Genomic DNA, 18,562 nt, shown 5'->3' with positions numbered 1-18,562 from the left:
TAGCGGCTTGAGTTTATTTTGTAGAGTAACACACCTTCAGGACAGTATTTTGGATGAATCTACACACTCTTTGTGCTTAGTCTGCCTATGGGCTGGAGTTTATTTTGTAGAGCAACACACCTTCAGGACAGTTTTATGGATGAATCTACACGCTCGTTGTGCTTATTCCGCCTATTGGCTGGAGTTTGTTTTGTAGAGTATTTCTTGCAAAGTTATTGGAGTAAGTAATTTGCTTGCACTCATGTTGCAGCCGAGTGGACCGGCTCAATGAACATTCGCTTGACTGTTTGAGAAATCTGCGCTCCTTTTTTTTTTTTTTGTGCTGGTTCCACCTAGCGGCTTGAGTTTATTTTGTAGAGTGTCACACCTTTTTTTATGGATGAATCTACACGTTCTTTGTGTTTATTCCACCTATTGGCTAGAGTTTGTTTTATAGATTATCTTTTGCTGTGTAATTCTGTCTCACAAAATTTGTATAGAAACACCGGACTTGAGCAATCCGACGGCAAGGCTGTCACGGGGGTTCTCATAGGCATGCATGGACTGTTTGAGTTTGGAGGGATGGACACCAGTTGGCGCTGTCGTGCGCAGAGTTAATGTGCACGTTTTTCTTTTTTCTGTTTGTTTTGTTCGGGGGATGTTCGGGTTTTGATGGTTGCAATAATGTTGGAAAGTTGTCTTTATAATCTTGTTTTTGACACGCAATCTATTTTTTCTTATTTGTCAAAATGTAAAATATTAATATAAGTGGATTGTCTCTCTCCACGTGGAAAGTGAATGGGTTGGGGCACGCCATAAAAAGAAGGAAGGTTATTTCTCTTCTTAAGCATAAGAAATATGAAATAGTGTTTCTTTAAGAAACGCACCTTTCTCCGCAGAAAGCTGAAAAATTTGGGAAGATATTGGGTGGCCATTTTTTTTTATAGTGCTGGCTCGAGTAAGAGCAGGGGTGTCATTACACTGATAAGTAAACATCTATAATTCAAATGTCTCAAACAGAGTAAAGATAAATTAGGAAGAGGCACTATTGTTTCAGCTGAAATTCAGGGACAAAGTCTTATTTTGGCTAATATTTATGCACCTAACATTGATGATCAGGGCTTTTTTTATTGATTTTGAAGGGATGTTGCAAGCCACTGGTACCTCTCATGATATAATATTAGGAGGAGACTTTAATCTTTTGATTGACTCAGTCCTTGATCATAGTAAAGCAAAAGTGTGCAAACCCCCTACAGCAACATTGACGCTTCACAGGATGTGTAAAGATCTTGGTCTTATAGATATTTGGAGACTTTTGAACCCATGTGGTAGTACTATAAATTTTTTTCATCAGTCCATAAAATCTATTCTAGAATAGAACAGAGATATCTAGAATATCTAAGTCCCTAATTTCATCTGTTGTTGATTGCTCAGTTGGAAATATTTTAGTCTCAGATCACACCCTGGTGTGTTCAGAGGTGTTGAAACATACGGAGAAAATATATATCATATAGTTGACGCTTTAATGTATCCCTTTTGCAAAATTCTGATTTCCAACAAATGCTAAAGGCTGAAATCAATGTCTATATGGAGACCAACTGGTCCTCAGTATCCTCTGTGGGTGTGGCTTGGGAGGCATTTAAGGTGGTTCTTAGGGGCCGGATCATACAGTATGCCTCATTCACCAAAAAATCCAAACCACAAGAACTTGTGGAATTGGAAGGGAATATTAAAAGTGCCGAGGCAGAGCTGAAGCGCCGAATGTCGTCTAATGGCCTCAGCGAATTGACCTGCTTAAAAAACAGATATAATACTATTTTGTCGTGGAAGGTGGAGTTTTGGCTATTCAGGGCAAGACAGTCATACTTTGAGTTGGGGGACAAGGCAGGGAAACAGCTGGCTATATAAAACAGAGAGAGTCAGTGAAATCTGCTGGTGGTAAAATATTTCCCTCGGTCATTGATATTAATAATGCTTTTAAAGAATTCTATCTTGATCTCTATAGTTCCATGTCTTCGTCTACTGATGAAGATAATATAAACTTTGTGGAACCATTAGAACTTCCTAAACTGACGACTAAGCAAAACAATTCTCTTGATTCTGAGATAAACTTGGAGGAGCTTAGCGAGGTAATTAAGGCCTTGCCTACAGGCAAGGCTCCAGGGCCAGACAGCTTTGCCACTGAATTTTTTAGATCTTATGCTACAGAACTGGCTCCACTTTTGCTAGAAGTTTATACAGAATCATTAAAGAATGGAAAGCTTCCGCCAACCATGACACAAGCCCAGAACAGTCTGATTCTTTAAAAGGACAAAGATCCAAGTGTAAGGGTAACTGTCCAATTTCCTTGATCCAGCTAGACGTTAAAATATTGTCAAACATTTTTGCTAACCAATTAATTCAAGTTATGACATCTCTCATACATATTGATCAGGTGGGGTTTATTCGGGTCTGTAGCTCTTCTGATAACATTAGGCATTTCATCAGTATCATGTGGTCAGTGGCGAATGATCAGACTCCAGTCGCTGCCATCTCACTTGACGCCGAAAAGGCGTTTGATTGTAACAAATGAGGCTGGTATCCCTTCAGCCAACCACCAGAGGGAGCCCTCTCCCAAATACTGACACTGTACCATTTATTCTGTGGTTACTTCCTGTTTGAACCATATAAATAGCCATGTTCTTCCATTGTGACTTTGTGAAGTATTGCCAGTTTCACTGCCATACCAAGCGTTATTTTCATTGCCTGTTTATTTGCCTACTTGTTATGACCATTGTGCCTGTTTCACTGGATTACCGTTATTGGATTACTGTTTTGCTCTGTTTGCCTGGTTGGACTGATTACCTGTGTAATGACTACTTGGCCTTCTTCAATGATTACGTCTCTGCATAGTGTCTTGGATATGTTTGCTGATTATAATAAACTTCTTGCATATTCTACCTTCGCCTCCATGTCGAGTCCCTTACAGAATACTTCACCACCAATGAATCCAGCGGAAGTTTCTCAGCTCCAGGCTGCATTCGCTCACCAGAGCGAACTGCTCAAAAGTTTCCAGGAACAATTGGACCACCTAAGAGCTGCACATGAGAACCTCACCCGCTATATCCGCTCTCTTCCATCTCCACAAGCTACACCGGTAAGTTTCGCTCTTCCTGATAAATTTGATGGCTCACCAGATAAATGTAAGGGATTTTTACGTCAATGTCAAGTCTATTTCTCCAATCAACAAGAGTCTTTCAGTCAGGAGTCCAAGAAATGTGCATTTATGATGACGTTACTTACCAGTAAAGCGCTAGACTGGGCCTCAGTTGTTTGGGAGAGTGATAATTGGCTTCAAACGTCATTTAATTACTTTGCTTCCCAGATCCATGAAGTGTTTGAATACCCAGTGGGAGGTAAAGATGTCTCTGTTCAGCTGCTTCATGTATGTCAGGGTGCACATTCTGCAGCTGACTTTGCCATACACTTCAGGACATTAGCAGCCCAAAGTGGATGGAATGAAATTGCACTCAAGACTGTGTTCAGAGAGGGACTGAACTACAATCTGCAGGCTGAACTCGCATGTAAATGTGAGGATTCAACTCTCACTGAATTCATTTCATTGGCAGTAAGGACTGATAATTTACTGCGCAATTCACCACGCTCAAATATTAGCTCCAGGTCACGACCATCAGTCCATAGTCAAGTCTAGGCATGCTTTGAAGCTCCTGAACCGATGCAGATCACCTATACCAAAGTTTCTGATGAAGAACGCGATCATCGTCATCGGGAGCTACTGTGTTATTACTGTGGTGAAGGGAATCATCGAAACTCCACATGCCCTCACAAAGGCAAGAAATATCAAGATTCCAGAACTATTGTGAGTACCAAGAACATTTAATCTCCCACAAACCACAGTTTCTTTCTTCCCACTGAGCTCTCCTTTGATGATAAACTGAAATCTGTTTCTGCATTCGTCGAGTCAGGGGCTGCTGTGAATTTAATTCACCAAGTTCTAGTACAAGAGCTCCATATCCCTACAGTACCTTGTATAGCCACCATTAACATTACTGCTCTAAATAATGCACCTATAGGCACAGGTATCACTCGCCAAACTGTTCCAGTGACACTACGGGTTGGATTGTTTTACACAGAGATCATATCTTTCTATATCATCGACTCACCCAAGTATGTTCTCATCATGGGTCACCCATGGCTGGCTATCCATGATCCCATCATCTCCTGGAACCAGGGTGAGTTAAAACAATGGTCAGATTATTGTCAGTCTAATTGTCTTCATGTCACAGTCACCATGTCATGTTTGACTACCAGTGTCGAAAGTCCTGAAAACCAAGCTCAAATCCAGGTCCCCAGGGAGTATTCTGCATTCACCGAAGTATTCAGCAAAGTCAAGGCAACCCAACTACCCCCTCATCGTCCATGGGACTGCGCTGTTGAGTTACTACCCAACATGGCACCCCCGAGGAGCAAAGCCTATCCATTGTCAAGACCTGAAACCATGGCCATGGAGACTTACATCGAGGAGGCTTTAGCTTCAGGGTTCATTCGTCCTTCCACTTCACCAGCTGCAGCAAGCTTTTTCCTCGTCAAGAAGAAAGATGGAGGGCTCTGTCCATGCATAGACTACCGAGGATTGAACACAGTAACAATCAAGTACAGGTACCTACTCCTTCTTGTTCCATCTGCCCTAGAACAACTACGTGAAGCACGCATCTACACAAAACTGGATTTGAGAAGTGCATACAACCTGATCCGTATCAGAGAGGGAGACGAGTGGAAAAACGCATTTATCACCACTAGGGGGCACTATGAATACCAGGTGATGCCTTATGGCCTGGCCAACGCACCAGCTGTGTTCCAGTCATTCATCAATGAGATCTTCAGAGACCACCTCAACAGATGTATCATCGCCTACATTGACGACATACTCATATACTCCCAGGATAAAGCACAACACATCAAAACATTAAAATGGTCCTCTCCCACCTGCTGAAACACCAACTCTACGTGAAAGCAGAGAAATGTGAGTTCCATGTTACATTTACATTTATGCATTTGGCAGACGCTTTTTATCCAAAGTGACTTACAGTGCACTTATTACAGGGACAATACCCCTGGAGCAACCTGGAGTTAAGTGCCTTGCTCAAGGACACAATGGTGATGGCTGTGGGGATTGAACCAGTTATGTGCTTTAGCCCACTACGCCGTGGTGCCAAAACTATAATACTAGAAACAGAAACATAAAACTATATATATATATATATATATATATATATATATATATTTTTTTTTTTTTTCAAATGATTGCATTGAGACAACACAACATTGTCCATTATATGTCCCAGTTTTCATAAATAATCCAAATTAGATTTTTTTACACTGGAAAATTCTAAACATGCCCAAGTGTGCCAAGTGCACTATTTTCTGAAAGAATTTATAGATTCCTTCAGAAAATTGACACTGTCAGAGTGGATCCTCATTTTCAACTTACAATAATGATAAGAATAAGATATAATTCTTTGATTTATGAGTTTTGGAACACCCTAATTACAAACATTAAATTATCTTTAATCTTAAAAGTAAACCGTTTCTAGAGGTTAATTAATATGCATGCAGTTAATTTTCACATAGTTTTGCTGTTATTTATGTAACAGTAAATGTTAACCGTCCAACAGTTTGTTACATGGATGCTATGTGATAAATATCTTTGTCCATTTATTATGCTGTGCCCATAACAAGTGGCCCTCCCTTAATATCTTTAAATATTAATGCCGTGCTGATAAAAGATAGCAATAACAGAGAAATTAAATCATAAAGGCATTTGATAAACTGCACGTATGAGGTACGTCTTATTTATAGCTCTACCATACACATCTTAGCCACGGTGACCACTATTTAAATTCAAAAAATTATATTTCTGAGCCTAACATTTTACTCTTGTCTTACAACACATTAAAATATAAAAATGACTCCTTTTAATCAATATATCAGATTATTCTGTACATTTTTGGTAGGGATTCCCATAGGGATTCTTGGGAATTCGTGCATGCATCGGATATGATTATTCAGTTCAAACGGTGTAGACAGTCCCAAGGTGAGTCAGTTAAAGGGGACCCCCCAAGAGCTCTGACCCAATTAGAAAACTGTGTACATGAAGCATTGCGTTCTAATTGCGTTGTGCTCCTTTGTGTTGTTTGTGAACACAAGAGTCTGTCCTGCATGAACCTATTGATCTCAAGATTTTAATGACTGAATGTATATGTAGATGAAGTGGCACTCACCATTTTAAGTTCTCTCTCGATCTGAACAGCTCTCTGGACTATCGGACCGCGCACTGCGTATTCCACTCGTTTAATGTTTGGATTCATGGTGTCCAGCTTCAGCACCTTCTGATTCTGCTCAAAGCTGTTTTCACTCATCTTAACTGTGTGTTCAGCTGCAGAAAACAGACGCGTGTCAACCTGCAGATAACCAACCAGACATGCTGTTTTATTAAAGAGAAACAAACGGGTAATAATAACATTTATTATTATTATTAAAGTTTAAAAAAAAGTTTAGAAAATTAAAAAAATGAAAGCAATGAAGTATTGCTATTTTAATGTTCTCTCAACAAGCGTAATTATCCATTCTTTTCTGTTTTCATTATTTATTAACCTCGTGATGGGAATACCGTCAAACAGCATTCAGCCCACAGCACACAGGATATTCTTCTTGGACTGAACAGGAATAATCTAGCGACTGGTGTCGGTCTCCCACGTGACTGATTACAGCAGCGGCCAATTACATGCTTGGCAACTGCAGTCCTACCGAGGCATTGATTAATTGTTTGATTGATTACAGATATACATAACAGTGTATCATTTATTTGTGCATTTTGTTACGAGTAATTGTGAGAATCTTTGATGCTGTTAACTGCATTAGTTAAAGCTGAGTGACTAATTCAGACAGTTGTTGTGTTCACTCCTCCTTTTCCCCTCACTCCGCTTCTGATCACGCCCACTTTGGCTGGCTTTTTTTTAAACTGTGGTGAAAACCAGAGATTATTTAGCAGAGATGGGCCACTTCAATTAAAATGAATGGAAGAAATTGGAACGCTCATCCAAGGAGCTCTGAGCGCCTAACGGTTAATGAATGTAGAAAGGAAGTCCCGCCTACAGATAAAAGAGCCAGTCACCTTTTGGATACAGACATCACCTGTCAATCAACTCAAGAACATGAATGTGCATTAGTTATACAAGTTGGGAAAATTGCTTTTATAGCGTAATATGAGGTAAAAAAAAAAAAAATCACAATTTATGATACCAGTATTGTCAGATTTTATTGCTGATTTGAAATATGTTTTTTGATTGTAATCTTGACCAACCGTTTTTGAGATTTTGGTCTTTCTCCATTCAAGTAGGAGCTGCACTGGCATGTCTGGAAATAGCCTCCCGAGAGCATTCCATAGATGGCCGACAGTGGACTGACTTGCTAGAAAGACTTTGGTGAGAACTCGAATGTGCTGAAACAGTGGATGTCCTGACCCTTTAAGGGGCTTTCACATGACACATCAGCACTGCCAAATACATTCAGTATATGAAGTGACAAGAGATATTTAAAAACTGTCCAAATGTATGAAGACATATTGAATGTCATAATTTTTTTTACTAAATGAGAACTACATTTTCCATGCAAATAAAAGTAGCGTCACTATCATCAAAATGCCTGACATTCAACAAGGATGCAGTTTATGCACAAAAGAACATGAGTCCATATTTCTTTTCTTCTAATTCATTGCATTCAGTCAATTTACATTACCAACTTCTTATGAATGTGCTGTCTTTGTTTATATTGCTGGTGCTTGAGGGAATGGACTATATAATAGGACGAAGATGGTACCGCAGAAGAACCTCAGAATTAAATTACACTTGACCCAGCCTTTTAGCGCTTAGTGCACGTTATTTTGCCAAACCCACTTGCACCTAGACTGGGTGCATGCTTGCATGAAAATTCCAAAATGTCCTGGCCATGTCCACTGACTTTGCAGGTATGACTTATGGCATTGCGCTGTGCCTAGCGCTAACACTCTTAAAATAGGGCCCCATATGTGTTAGCAAAAAAGCTTGTTTCTCCCCTTTTTCTCTCCAATTTGGAATGCCCAATTCCCCCTTTTTCTCTCCAATTTGGAATGCCCAATTCCCCCTTTTTCTCTCCAATTTGGAATGCCCAATTCCCAATGCACTCTAAGTCCTCGTGGTGGCGTAGTGACTTGCCTCAATCCAGGTGGCGGAGGACGAATCTCAGTTGCCTCCGCGTTTGAGACTGTCAACCTGTGCATCTTATCCCATGGCATGTTGAGTGCATTACCGCAGAGACATAGTGCGTGTGGAGGCTTCATGACATCCACCGCGGCATCCTCACACAACTCACCACGTGCCCCACCGAAAGCGAACCACATTATAGCGACCACGAGGAGGTTACCCCATGTGACTCTACCCTCCCTAGCAACCGGGCCAATTTGGCTGCTTTGGAGACCTGGCTGGAGTCACTCAGCACGCCCTGGGATTCGAACTCGCGAACTCCAGGGGTGGTAGTCAGCATCTTTACTCACTGAGCTACTCAGGCCCCACACTGTTTAACTTAAATTATAACCTGGTTGGTGGTGGATTTATTTATTTATTTATTTATTTGGCTAATTAAAAAACAAAAATTGCTCCGTGTTATAATCTCACCCATTCATTCCTTTATGTGTTTGTGTGTGTCTGCGTGTGAGTGCATTTGTTATGCACTGTGGATGCGTTACAGTCTCAGCCCTTCATTTCTGTCTGTGTGTGTTCAGCATTGTGGCTGAATTATTGATTTTATTTGACAAATAAAAAAATTGCTCTGTGTTATAGTCTCGCCCATTCATTTCCTATGGTCGGTCAAATTTAACCACATACAACATAAGTGTTGTTGTTTTTTTGTCACGTGGCCTAAATCGAATCCAGTCCACATTTTTTTATGTGTTCAGATGACAAAGTATATAAACGCAAGATAAAACGCAACCCACACAACCTATGGCCACTTTGCACTTCAGCACCTGCTCCGCTCTCTTTCTCAGTGGGACTCTGGAACTGTCAGTCAGCTGTGAACAAAACTGACTTCATTCCAGCCTTCACCACACAGTCCACCCTCAGCATCCTGGCATTGACAGAAACATGGATACATCCAGAGGATACAGCAACACCTGCTGCTCTCTCCAACAACTTCTCTCACACCCCTAGATACACCGGTAGGAGTGGGGGAACAGGTTTGCTCATTCCAAACAACTGGAAATTTTCACCACACTCTTCTCTATGTAACAACACTTCTTTTGAATTCCATGCTATTACTACAATGCAACCCATAAAAATACATGTTGTTGTCATCTATTGCCCACCAGGTCAGCTGACAAACTTTCTCGAGGAGTTGGATGTCCTGCTGTCCTACTTCCCAGAGGATGGCAGGCCATTTGAGGTTCTTGGAGATTTCAACATACACCAAGACAAGCCCCAGGCCACTCAACTTCATGCTCTTCTGGCCTCGTTTGACTTGAAAAGATTAAGCACTACAGCAACTCACAGATCGGGCAACCAGCTGGACCTGATTTTTACACGTAACTGTACCAACTCAAATATTCTTGTTACTCCTTAACATATCTCTGATCACTACTTTGTGCAATTCAACATGACTCTCCCATCTATATTAAAAGAGACTCCGCCTTTGGTTTCCTTTCGCCGTAAACTCTGTTCTCTTTCACCCTCGCACTTTTCCACTGCTGTCTCTACCTCTCTTCCCACACAAAACATATTTTCCTCCCTGGATATAAACACTGCCACAGACACACTAAGCTTGACCTTAACAACCTGTCTAGACAGCATCTGTCCTCTCTCCTCTAGGCCAGCATGTATTACACCAACCAGCCCCTGGCTCTCTGACGTCCTTCGTGAACATTGGACTGGCCTCAGGGCAGCTGAGAGGAGATGGCGGAAATCGTCCTGGTTACTTTTGTAACCTCCGTTCCCTGATGGAGGGAATGAGACATTGTGTCGATGTAGTGACACTAGGGGTCAAACTTAGGAGCCCCAAACACCTCTGCTTTTTTGAAAAAAGGCCAATGAGAATTGGCAAGTGGAATTTGCATGCCACTCCCCCGGACATACGGGTATAAAAGGAGCTGGTATGCAACCACTCATTCAGGTTTTGTGCTGAGGAGCTGAGACCAGGTCCCGGCCATTTCAGCGGGTAGTTCAGCGTTGTGGCAAGAGCGACACAACGTCTCGTTCCCTCCTTCAGGGAACGGAGGTTACGAAAGTAACCAGGACGTTCCCCATCTGTCACTCGCTCGATGTTGTGTCGATGTAGTGACACTAGGGGTCCCTATACAAAATGCAACAACTCGCTGAACTGTGTTACGTGAACTGGCGGTGTGTAACAGGCAGACTGCTGTGTGCCTCGTAGCCAGCACACCAGGCCCTCACGTAATCTCCCCCAAAGGTCTTATGAGCGTCGAATGGTCTATCAGGAGCAAGTCGACTGCCCAACTATAGGGACAGGCTATCCCATCCGAGGCCTCTTTTCTCCCCAAAAAGAGTGGAATTCGTTAACTGACTGGGAGCCATAAGTGTCTGCGTCGGGGGGTGTCCCTCCCAAGGGGAAGACACCACGGAGACCACACCCCGCCCAAAAGGGGGGGGGTATTTTGAGTGGAATATGTCACATGGTCTTACCGAGTCTTGTCGGAAGTATGTCATGTGAAGAAGTCCCATAGTAGGTCCTACCTGAAGGGGGAGGTGTTTTTACAGAGCATGGCGACCGGGGGCAGAGGGGCCTCTGCCCAAGGAAGACCCAGTTTGCCGACAGGGAAACGATTTTGCGGAAGATATCACATGGGGTTGCCTTCGGAGAACCAGCACATGTGGAGCACCTACCTCAGTACAGGGGCTCATTAGCGCATGTACTGGGCCGGTCAGCGAGTTTCCCCGCAAACTCAACTGCCAGAGGGCTAAGGAGGATAGTCATCCAGGGATCACAGTCTGTGACTGGGAGTCAAGAGCGCACGTCTTCACTTCAAGGGAGGGGAAAGGCGCTACGCGCAAGCGGTACACCCGGCCAGTTGTCCTGGAATTTACCTGCTCATGCCTGCCAATACATGGGACGAGACCGGCCCAACCCGGAGAGGCTCTGCGTGTGATCCAAATATATGCGTGAAGCTGCGTGTGCACCGGACACAGCAACACCAAGACTGGGTCTGCCTCCTCCTGGGGCAGCGCTTGCATGTTCACCACCTGATCTCTAAAAGGAGTCGTGGGAACCTTGGGCACATAGCCCGGTCGGGGTCTCAGGATTATGTGAGAGTAACCCGGACCGAACTCCAGGCACGATTCGCTGACAGAGAACGCCTGCAGGTCCCCTACCCTTTTGACGGAAGTAAGCACAGTCAGGAGGGCAGTCTTTTTACACTGGAAAATTCTAAACATGCCCAAGTGTGCCAAGTGCACTATTTTCTGAAAGAATTTATAGATTCCTTCAGAAAACTGACACTGTCAGAGTGGATCCTCATTTTCAACTTACAATAATGATAAGAATAAGATATAATTCTTTGATTTATGAGTTTTGGAACACCCTAATTACAAACATTAAATTATCTTTAATCTTAAAAGTAAACCGTTTCTAGAGGTTAATTAATATGCATGCAGTTAATTATGTAACAGTAAATGTTAACAGTCCAACAGTTTGTTACATGGATGCTATGTGATAAATATCTTTGTCCATTTATTATGCTGTGCCCATAACAAGTGGCCCTCCCTTAATATCTTTAAATATTAATGCCGTGCTGATAAAAGATAGCAATAACAGTGAAAATAAATCATAAAGGCATTTGATAAACTGCACGTATGAGGTACGTCTTATTTATAGCTCTACCATACACATCTTAGCCACGGTGACCACTATTTAAATTCAAAAAATTATATTTCTGAGCCTAACATTTTACTCTTGTCTTACAACACATTAAAATATAAAAATGACTCCTTTTAATCAATATATCAGATTATTCTGTACATTTTTGGTAGGGATTCCCATAGGGATTCTTGGGAATTCGTGCATGCATCGGATATGATTATTCAGTTCAAACGGTGTAGACAGTCCCAAGGTGAGTCAGTTAAAGGGGACCCCCCAAGAGCTCTGACCCAATTAGAAAACTGTGTACATGAAGCATTGCGTTCTAATTGCGTTGTGCTCCTTTGTGTTGTTTGTGAACACAAGAGTCTGTCCTGCATGAACCTATTGATCTCAAGATTTTAATGACTGAATGTATATGTAGATGAAGTGGCACTCACCATTTTAAGTTCTCTCTCGATCTGAACAGCTCTCTGGACTATCGGACCGCGCACTGCGTATTCCACTCGTTTAATGTTTGGATTCATGGTGTCCAGCTTCAGCACCTTCTGATTCTGCTCAAAGCTGTTTTCACTCATCTTAACTGTGTGTTCAGCTGCAGAAAACAGACGTGTGTCAACCTGCAGATAACCAACCAGACATGCTGTTTTATTAAAGAGAAACAAACGGGTAATAATAACATTTATTATTATTATTAAAGTTTAAAAAAAAGTTTAGAAAATTAAAAAAATGAAAGCAATGAAGTATTGCTATTTTAATGTTCTCTCAACAAGCGTAATTATCCATTCTTTTCTGTTTTCATTATATATTAACCTCGTGATGGGAATACCGTCAAACAGCATTCAGCCCACAGCACACAGGATATTCTTCTTGGACTGAACAGGAATAATCTAGCGACTGGTGTCGGTCTCCCACGTGACTGATTACAGCAGCGGCCAATTACATGCTTGGCAACTGCAGTCCTACCGAGGCATTGATTAATTGTTTGATTGATTACAGATATACATAACAGTGTATCATTTATTTGTGCATTTTGTTACGAGTAATTGTGAGAATCTTTGATGCTGTTAACTGCATTAGTTAAAGCTGAGTGACTAATTCAGACAGTTGTTGTGTTCACTCCTCCTTTTCCCCTCACTCCACTTCTGATCACGCCCACTTTGGCTGGCTTTTTTTTTAAACTGTGGTGAAAACCAGAGATTATTTAGCAGAGATGGGCCACTTCAATTAAAATGAATGGAAGAAATTGGAATGCTCATCCAAGGATCATAGTGTGTGTGGAGGCTTCATGACATCCACCACGGCATCCTCACACAACTCACCACGTGCCCCACCGAGAGCGAACCACATTATAGCGACCACGAGGAGGTTACCCCATGTGACTCTACCCTCCCTAGCAACCGGGCCAATTTGGCTGCTTTGGAGACCTGGCTGGAGTCACTCAGCACGCCCTGGGATTCGAACTCGCGAACTCCAGGGGTGGTAGTCAGCATCTTTACTCACTGAGCTACTCATGCCCCACACTGTTTAACTTAAATTATAACCTGGTTGGTGGTGGATTTATTTATTTATTTATTTATTTGGCTAATTAAAAAACAAAAATTGCTCCGTGTTATAATCTCACCCATTCATTCCTTTATGTGTTTGTGTGTGTCTGCGTGTGAGTGCATTTGTTATGCACTGTGGATGCGTTACAGTCTCAGCCCTTCATTTCTGTCTGTGTGTGTTCAGCATTGTGGCTGAATTATTGATTTTATTTGACAAATAAAAAAATTGCTTTGAAGCTCCTGAACCGATGCAGATCGATGTAGTGACACTAGGGGTCCCTATACAAAATGCAACAACTCGCTGAACTGTGTTACGTGAACTGGCGGTGTGTAACAGGCAGACTGCTGTGTGCCTCGTAGCCAGCACACCAGGCCCTCACGTAATCTCCCACAAAGGTCTTATGAGCGTCGAATGGTCTATCAGGAGCAAGTCGACTGCCCAACTATAGGGACAGGCTATCCCATCCGAGGCCTCTTTTCTCCCCAAAAAGAGTGGAATTCGTTAACTGACTGGGAGCCATAAGTGTCTGCGTCGGGGGGTGTCCCTCCCAAGGGGAAGACACCACGGAGACCACACCCCGCCCAAAAGGGGGGGGGGTATTTTGAGTGGAATATGTCACATGGTCTTACCGAGTCTTGTCGGAAGTATGTCATGTGAAGAAGTCCCATAGTAGGTCCTACCTGAAGGGGGAGGTGTTTTTACAGAGCATGGCGACCGGGGGCAGAGGGGCCTCTGCCCAAGGAAGACCCAGTTTGCCGACAGGGAAACGATTTTGCGGAAGATATCACATGGGGTTGCCTTCGGAGAACCAGCACATGTGGAGCACCTACCTCAGTACAGGGGCTCATTAGCGCATGTACTGGGCCGGTCAGCGAGTTTCCCCGCAAACTCACAGTCAGGAGGGCAGTCTTCAAAGAGAGTGCCTTAAGCTCAGCTGACTCCAAGGCTCAAAGGGAGCTCCCTGTAGACCCCGAAGGACTACGGAGAGGTCCCACAAGGGGACGATGTGTGGTCTGGAGGGATTCAACCTCCTAGCGCCTCTCAGGAACCTGATGATCAACTCGTGCTTCCCCAAATACTTACCATCTACTGCATCGTGATGAGCCGAAATAGCGGCTACATACACCTTCAGGGTGGAGGGGGACAGCCGCCCCTCCAGCCTCTCCTGCAGGAAGGAATGCACTGATCCGACTGCGCATCTCTGGGGGTCTTCGCGTTGGGAAGAACACCACTTAGCGAACAGACACCACTTCAAGGAGTACAGGCACCTCGTAGAGGGAGCCCTAGCCTGAGTGATCATCTTCCGACCTGACTTAGGTCTTCTGCGTCCCGTCCAGGGGCCAGACATGGAGATTCCAGAGGTCTGGTCATGGGTGCCAGATGGTGCCCCGTCCCTGAGAAAGAAGGTCCTTCCTCAGGGGAATTCGTCTGGGGGTGCTGTCACGAGGAGCGTGAGATCCAAGAACCACGTCTGGGTGGGCCAATAGGTTGCTACTAGGATGACCTGCTCCTCGTCCTCCCTGACCTTGCACAGGGTCTGTGCAATTAGGCTCACTGGGGGAAACACATATTTGCGTAGTCCAGGGGGCCAGATGTGTGCCAGCGCATGTATGGGGTGCCTCGTTCAGGGCATACCAAAGCGGGCAGTGGGAGGATTCCCGGGAAGTAAACAGATCTACATGTGCTCAACCGAATCGACTCCAAATCAGCTGGACCACCTGAGGGTGGAGTCTCCACTCTCCCCTGAGGGTAACCTAACATGACAGCACGTCTGCTGCGGTGTCGAGGTCGCCCAGGATGTGAGTAGCTCGTAGCGACTTGAGGTGCTGTTGACTCCAGAGGAGGAGATGGCGAGCGAGTTGTGACATGCAACTGGAGCGTAGACCGCCTTGACGGTTGATGTACGCTACCGTTGATGTGTTGTCCGTCCGGACCAACATGTGTTTGCCCTGGATCAATGGCCGGAACCTCCGCAGGGCGAGCAGTACTGCCAACAACTCTAGGCAGTTGATGTGCCAACGCAGCTGCAGGCCAGTCCAGGAGCCGGCAGCTATGTGCCCGTTGCATCCGGCACCCCAGCCCGTCTTGGAGGCGTCTGTTGTAACCACGACATGCCTGGAGACTTGCTCTAGGGGAACCCGTGCCCGTAGAAATGCAAGATCGGTCCAAGGGCTGAAGAGGTGGCTACAGATTGGCGTGATGGTCAAGCGATGTGTCCCACGGCGCCATGCCCATCTCGGGACTCAAGTCTGAAGCCAGTGCTGAAGCGGTCTCATATGCATCAACCCGAGCTGTGTGGCCGCCGCTGAGGATTCCATATACCCCAGGAGCCTCTGAAAAAGTTTCAGTGGAACCGTTGTCCTCCGTCTGAACGCCTTCATTTCAGCACCGACTGCGTGCTCTCGTTCGTGAGGTGCGCTATCATTGAGACTTGCTTTCTTCCCAGTTGACCCGAAGCCCAAGTCGGCTGAGGTGCCGGAGCATGAGGTCCCTGTATGCACACAGCAACTTTCGAGAGTGAGCTAGGATTAGCCAGTCGTCGAGATAGTTGAGGATGCGGACACCCACTTCCCTTAGCGGGGCAAGGGCTGCCTCTGCGACCGTCGTGAAGATGCAAGGGGACAAGGACAGGCTGAAGGGGAGGACTTTGTACTGGTATGCCTGGCCTTCGAAGGCAAACTGCAGGAAGGGTCTGTGTCGAGGTAAGACCAAGACGTGGCAGTACGCGTCCTTCAGGTCTACCGCCTCGAAACAATCTTGATGCTGGACGCTCGTTAGAGTGCGTTTTTGCATCAGCATCTTGGACAGGAGTCTGTGCAAAGCCCGGTTCAGTACTCGCAGTTCCAGGATTGGCCGCAACCCACTGCCTTTCTTCGGTACAATGAAGTAAGGGCTGTAGAACCCTTTCTTTATCTCGGCTGGAGGGACAGGCGCTATCGCGCCCTTGCGCAGAAGGGTAGCGGCGTTCTCGCCCTTCACCGAGGTGAAGCGGATGCCGCTGAACCTGGGCAGGCGCCTGGTGAACTGAATCGCATAGCCGAGTCGGACGGTCTGGGACAGCCATTGCGACGGGTTGGAAAGCGTGAGCCATGCGGCCAAACTCCAGGCGAGAGGGAGTGATCACGTCGGACGTACCGGCGGGTGGGGCCTCGCGGCGGGGCGGAGCTCAAGGTGCCACATCAAGGGGACTCGAGCCCCATGGCCGTACTGAGTCCAGGGACATCGAAGCACTTACCTGGCTCCCCACCATAAGATTGGCCGAGGAGGGGGGAGGAGGAATCTTGTCCCCGTAGTCCACTGGAACCAATCCTGTGTGGGCGTGTTTGTGCCACAGCCGGGCGCACAGGGGCGGGGGGTCCGCTGCTGGAGCGCCATACCCGCCAAAATGGGCCAGTGGATGGTGGTCGTGATGACGGCAGTGCACACCAGATATGTGACTCAGGAGACGAGGGAACCATTCTTTTGTCAGTTTAGTAATATATGAAAATGTTCCACATTGTTTTTGGCCCTCTGTCTGAAACGCTCAGTTTTGGCCTAAGCGCCTCAACATAAACGCCCACTGTAATGATTGGCTACATCATGCAGCCCCTCAAATTCCGCAAACTCAATCGGAAGAGAATGAACCTTCGACATTATAAAACAAAATTGCAGGGTTTACACATAACGCACATCCAACACATTGAATCTGAATATATTAAACTGTTCTCAAGCACAACTGTTAACACAGAGCACCATAAACTACCAAGCAGTCATGACATTTGAAATATTCATGAATGAAATGGTTTACTTACATTTTTGAAGTGCTTTTAACTGCCCCATTCCTCAATAACAGTTCCTTTGCAAACACTTGAATCGTATTTTGTCTTTTCACAAGCAGTCCATGCTGACATGAGCCAAAGGAAATGCACATACATAGTCCAAAGTTCTGTGAAATTACGCACATACATTCTGAAGGCGCACTGAGGCGCACATCGCCGGTAACACACTGAAACTGTCAATGACGTCTATCGTCAAAGACATGGTTTTTTTACATACAACAATTAAAAATAGCGCAGATGGGAGAAAGAACGTGTCCATGATGCATTTGTGCTCAAATAAACAAGAGGCAGCAGCTGAATGAGAGAATTGCTTCTCCCTTTCAGAGTTGTAACTTGACAACGCATCTTTTAAAAGCGGCGAGATATATGGCAGCAGTCAAAGAGTCTGTGTAGTTCATGTTTATATACAAAATATTAAAAAAAATAGTCCAGATGGGCCCCCTTTGTTGTTACACAAGGCCTGCTATATGGACTTAACTTGCACACCAGTGGGCGGGGCCAAGGGTGAAATGTTGTGGGATGTGTAAATACAAATGGGCAATGTGTTGTGACGTTATTAACACAGAGATTTCAAAACTAGACATTTCAGTAGGGTGGCAACTATAAATGCTCTTTTAGACTGGGGAAGTTTTGTTATGCACAATATGCAATGTTCGGATTTTGGACACAAACATAAGGACCCCAAACTTCATTCAACACTTAAAAGTAGATAAGCTAACCTGTTCACTATGGTTAAAAAAAAACCTTCTCATGCAAAGGTTGACGGTGGCCTCACAAGTATTGTTTACATTCTCTGCATATTGTTCTTACCATACATTATTATTTAATCATGACACACAATGCATTAGAAATGTATATTACTCAAGTTTCAATATTCAGGCACTGTTTCTCAATATCAATGTTACTGCAAGAGTAATTTCCTCATTTATATAAACATTTCAAAAATCAAAAAGAGAGTTATGAAAATGAAACCGTTATAAAAACACACATACCTATTCAATGATTAACTATAAGCTCCTGTTAGTTTGTCTCTAGTAAGCTTCAGTGAACAACATCCAACGTTTAGTCAAAGAGTGTGCACATTTAGAGAAATATTGATGGATTCTCATATGTTTACTCCATAAAGAGTTATTATTCATGTCTATTTTCACTAAATTATGCAATATGGAGGGCTAAAGCGCACTAATACTTTAATATGGTTTAAGTTACATTAACCCATTCTTTTTATATCCTTTATGTTCTTTACATTCAGTTATTGATCAAAAATGAAAAAAGAAACATGATTTTAATCACTCATTGATCATTCATGCTGGTTA

General features: G+C 44.1%; 1 protein-coding gene across 5 annotated transcripts in view; it reads right to left on the bottom strand.

Annotated features, from left to right (window-relative positions):
- Positions 1-18,562, bottom strand: part of si:ch211-217a12.1 (alanine aminotransferase 2-like) — a 75,682-nt gene that overhangs the window by 40,027 nt on the left and 17,093 nt on the right. Inside the window, exons 1-3 of one of the 5 annotated variants that reach the window (XM_051666768.1) lie at positions 17,220-17,327; positions 12,321-12,500; positions 6,261-6,440 (exon numbers count right to left, since the gene is read on the bottom strand). In XM_051666768.1, the coding sequence (XP_051522728.1) occupies positions 6,261-6,440; positions 12,321-12,458 (318 nt within the window). In that variant the 5' untranslated portion in view covers positions 12,459-12,500; positions 17,220-17,327. Of the gene's footprint in view, positions 1-6,260; positions 6,441-12,320; positions 12,501-17,219; positions 17,328-18,562 lie in introns of those variants that run through there. The other 4 variants (XM_051666769.1, XM_051666767.1, XM_051666771.1 and 1 more) reach the window with 4 other exon arrangements.

Source organism: Myxocyprinus asiaticus, chromosome 32 (assembly GCF_019703515.2).
Source record: "Myxocyprinus asiaticus isolate MX2 ecotype Aquarium Trade chromosome 32, UBuf_Myxa_2, whole genome shotgun sequence".
Taxonomy (NCBI): domain Eukaryota; kingdom Metazoa; phylum Chordata; class Actinopteri; order Cypriniformes; family Catostomidae; genus Myxocyprinus; species Myxocyprinus asiaticus.
The sequence above is the reverse complement of the archived record's forward strand: the minus strand, read 5'-3'. Positions and strand labels throughout refer to the sequence as shown.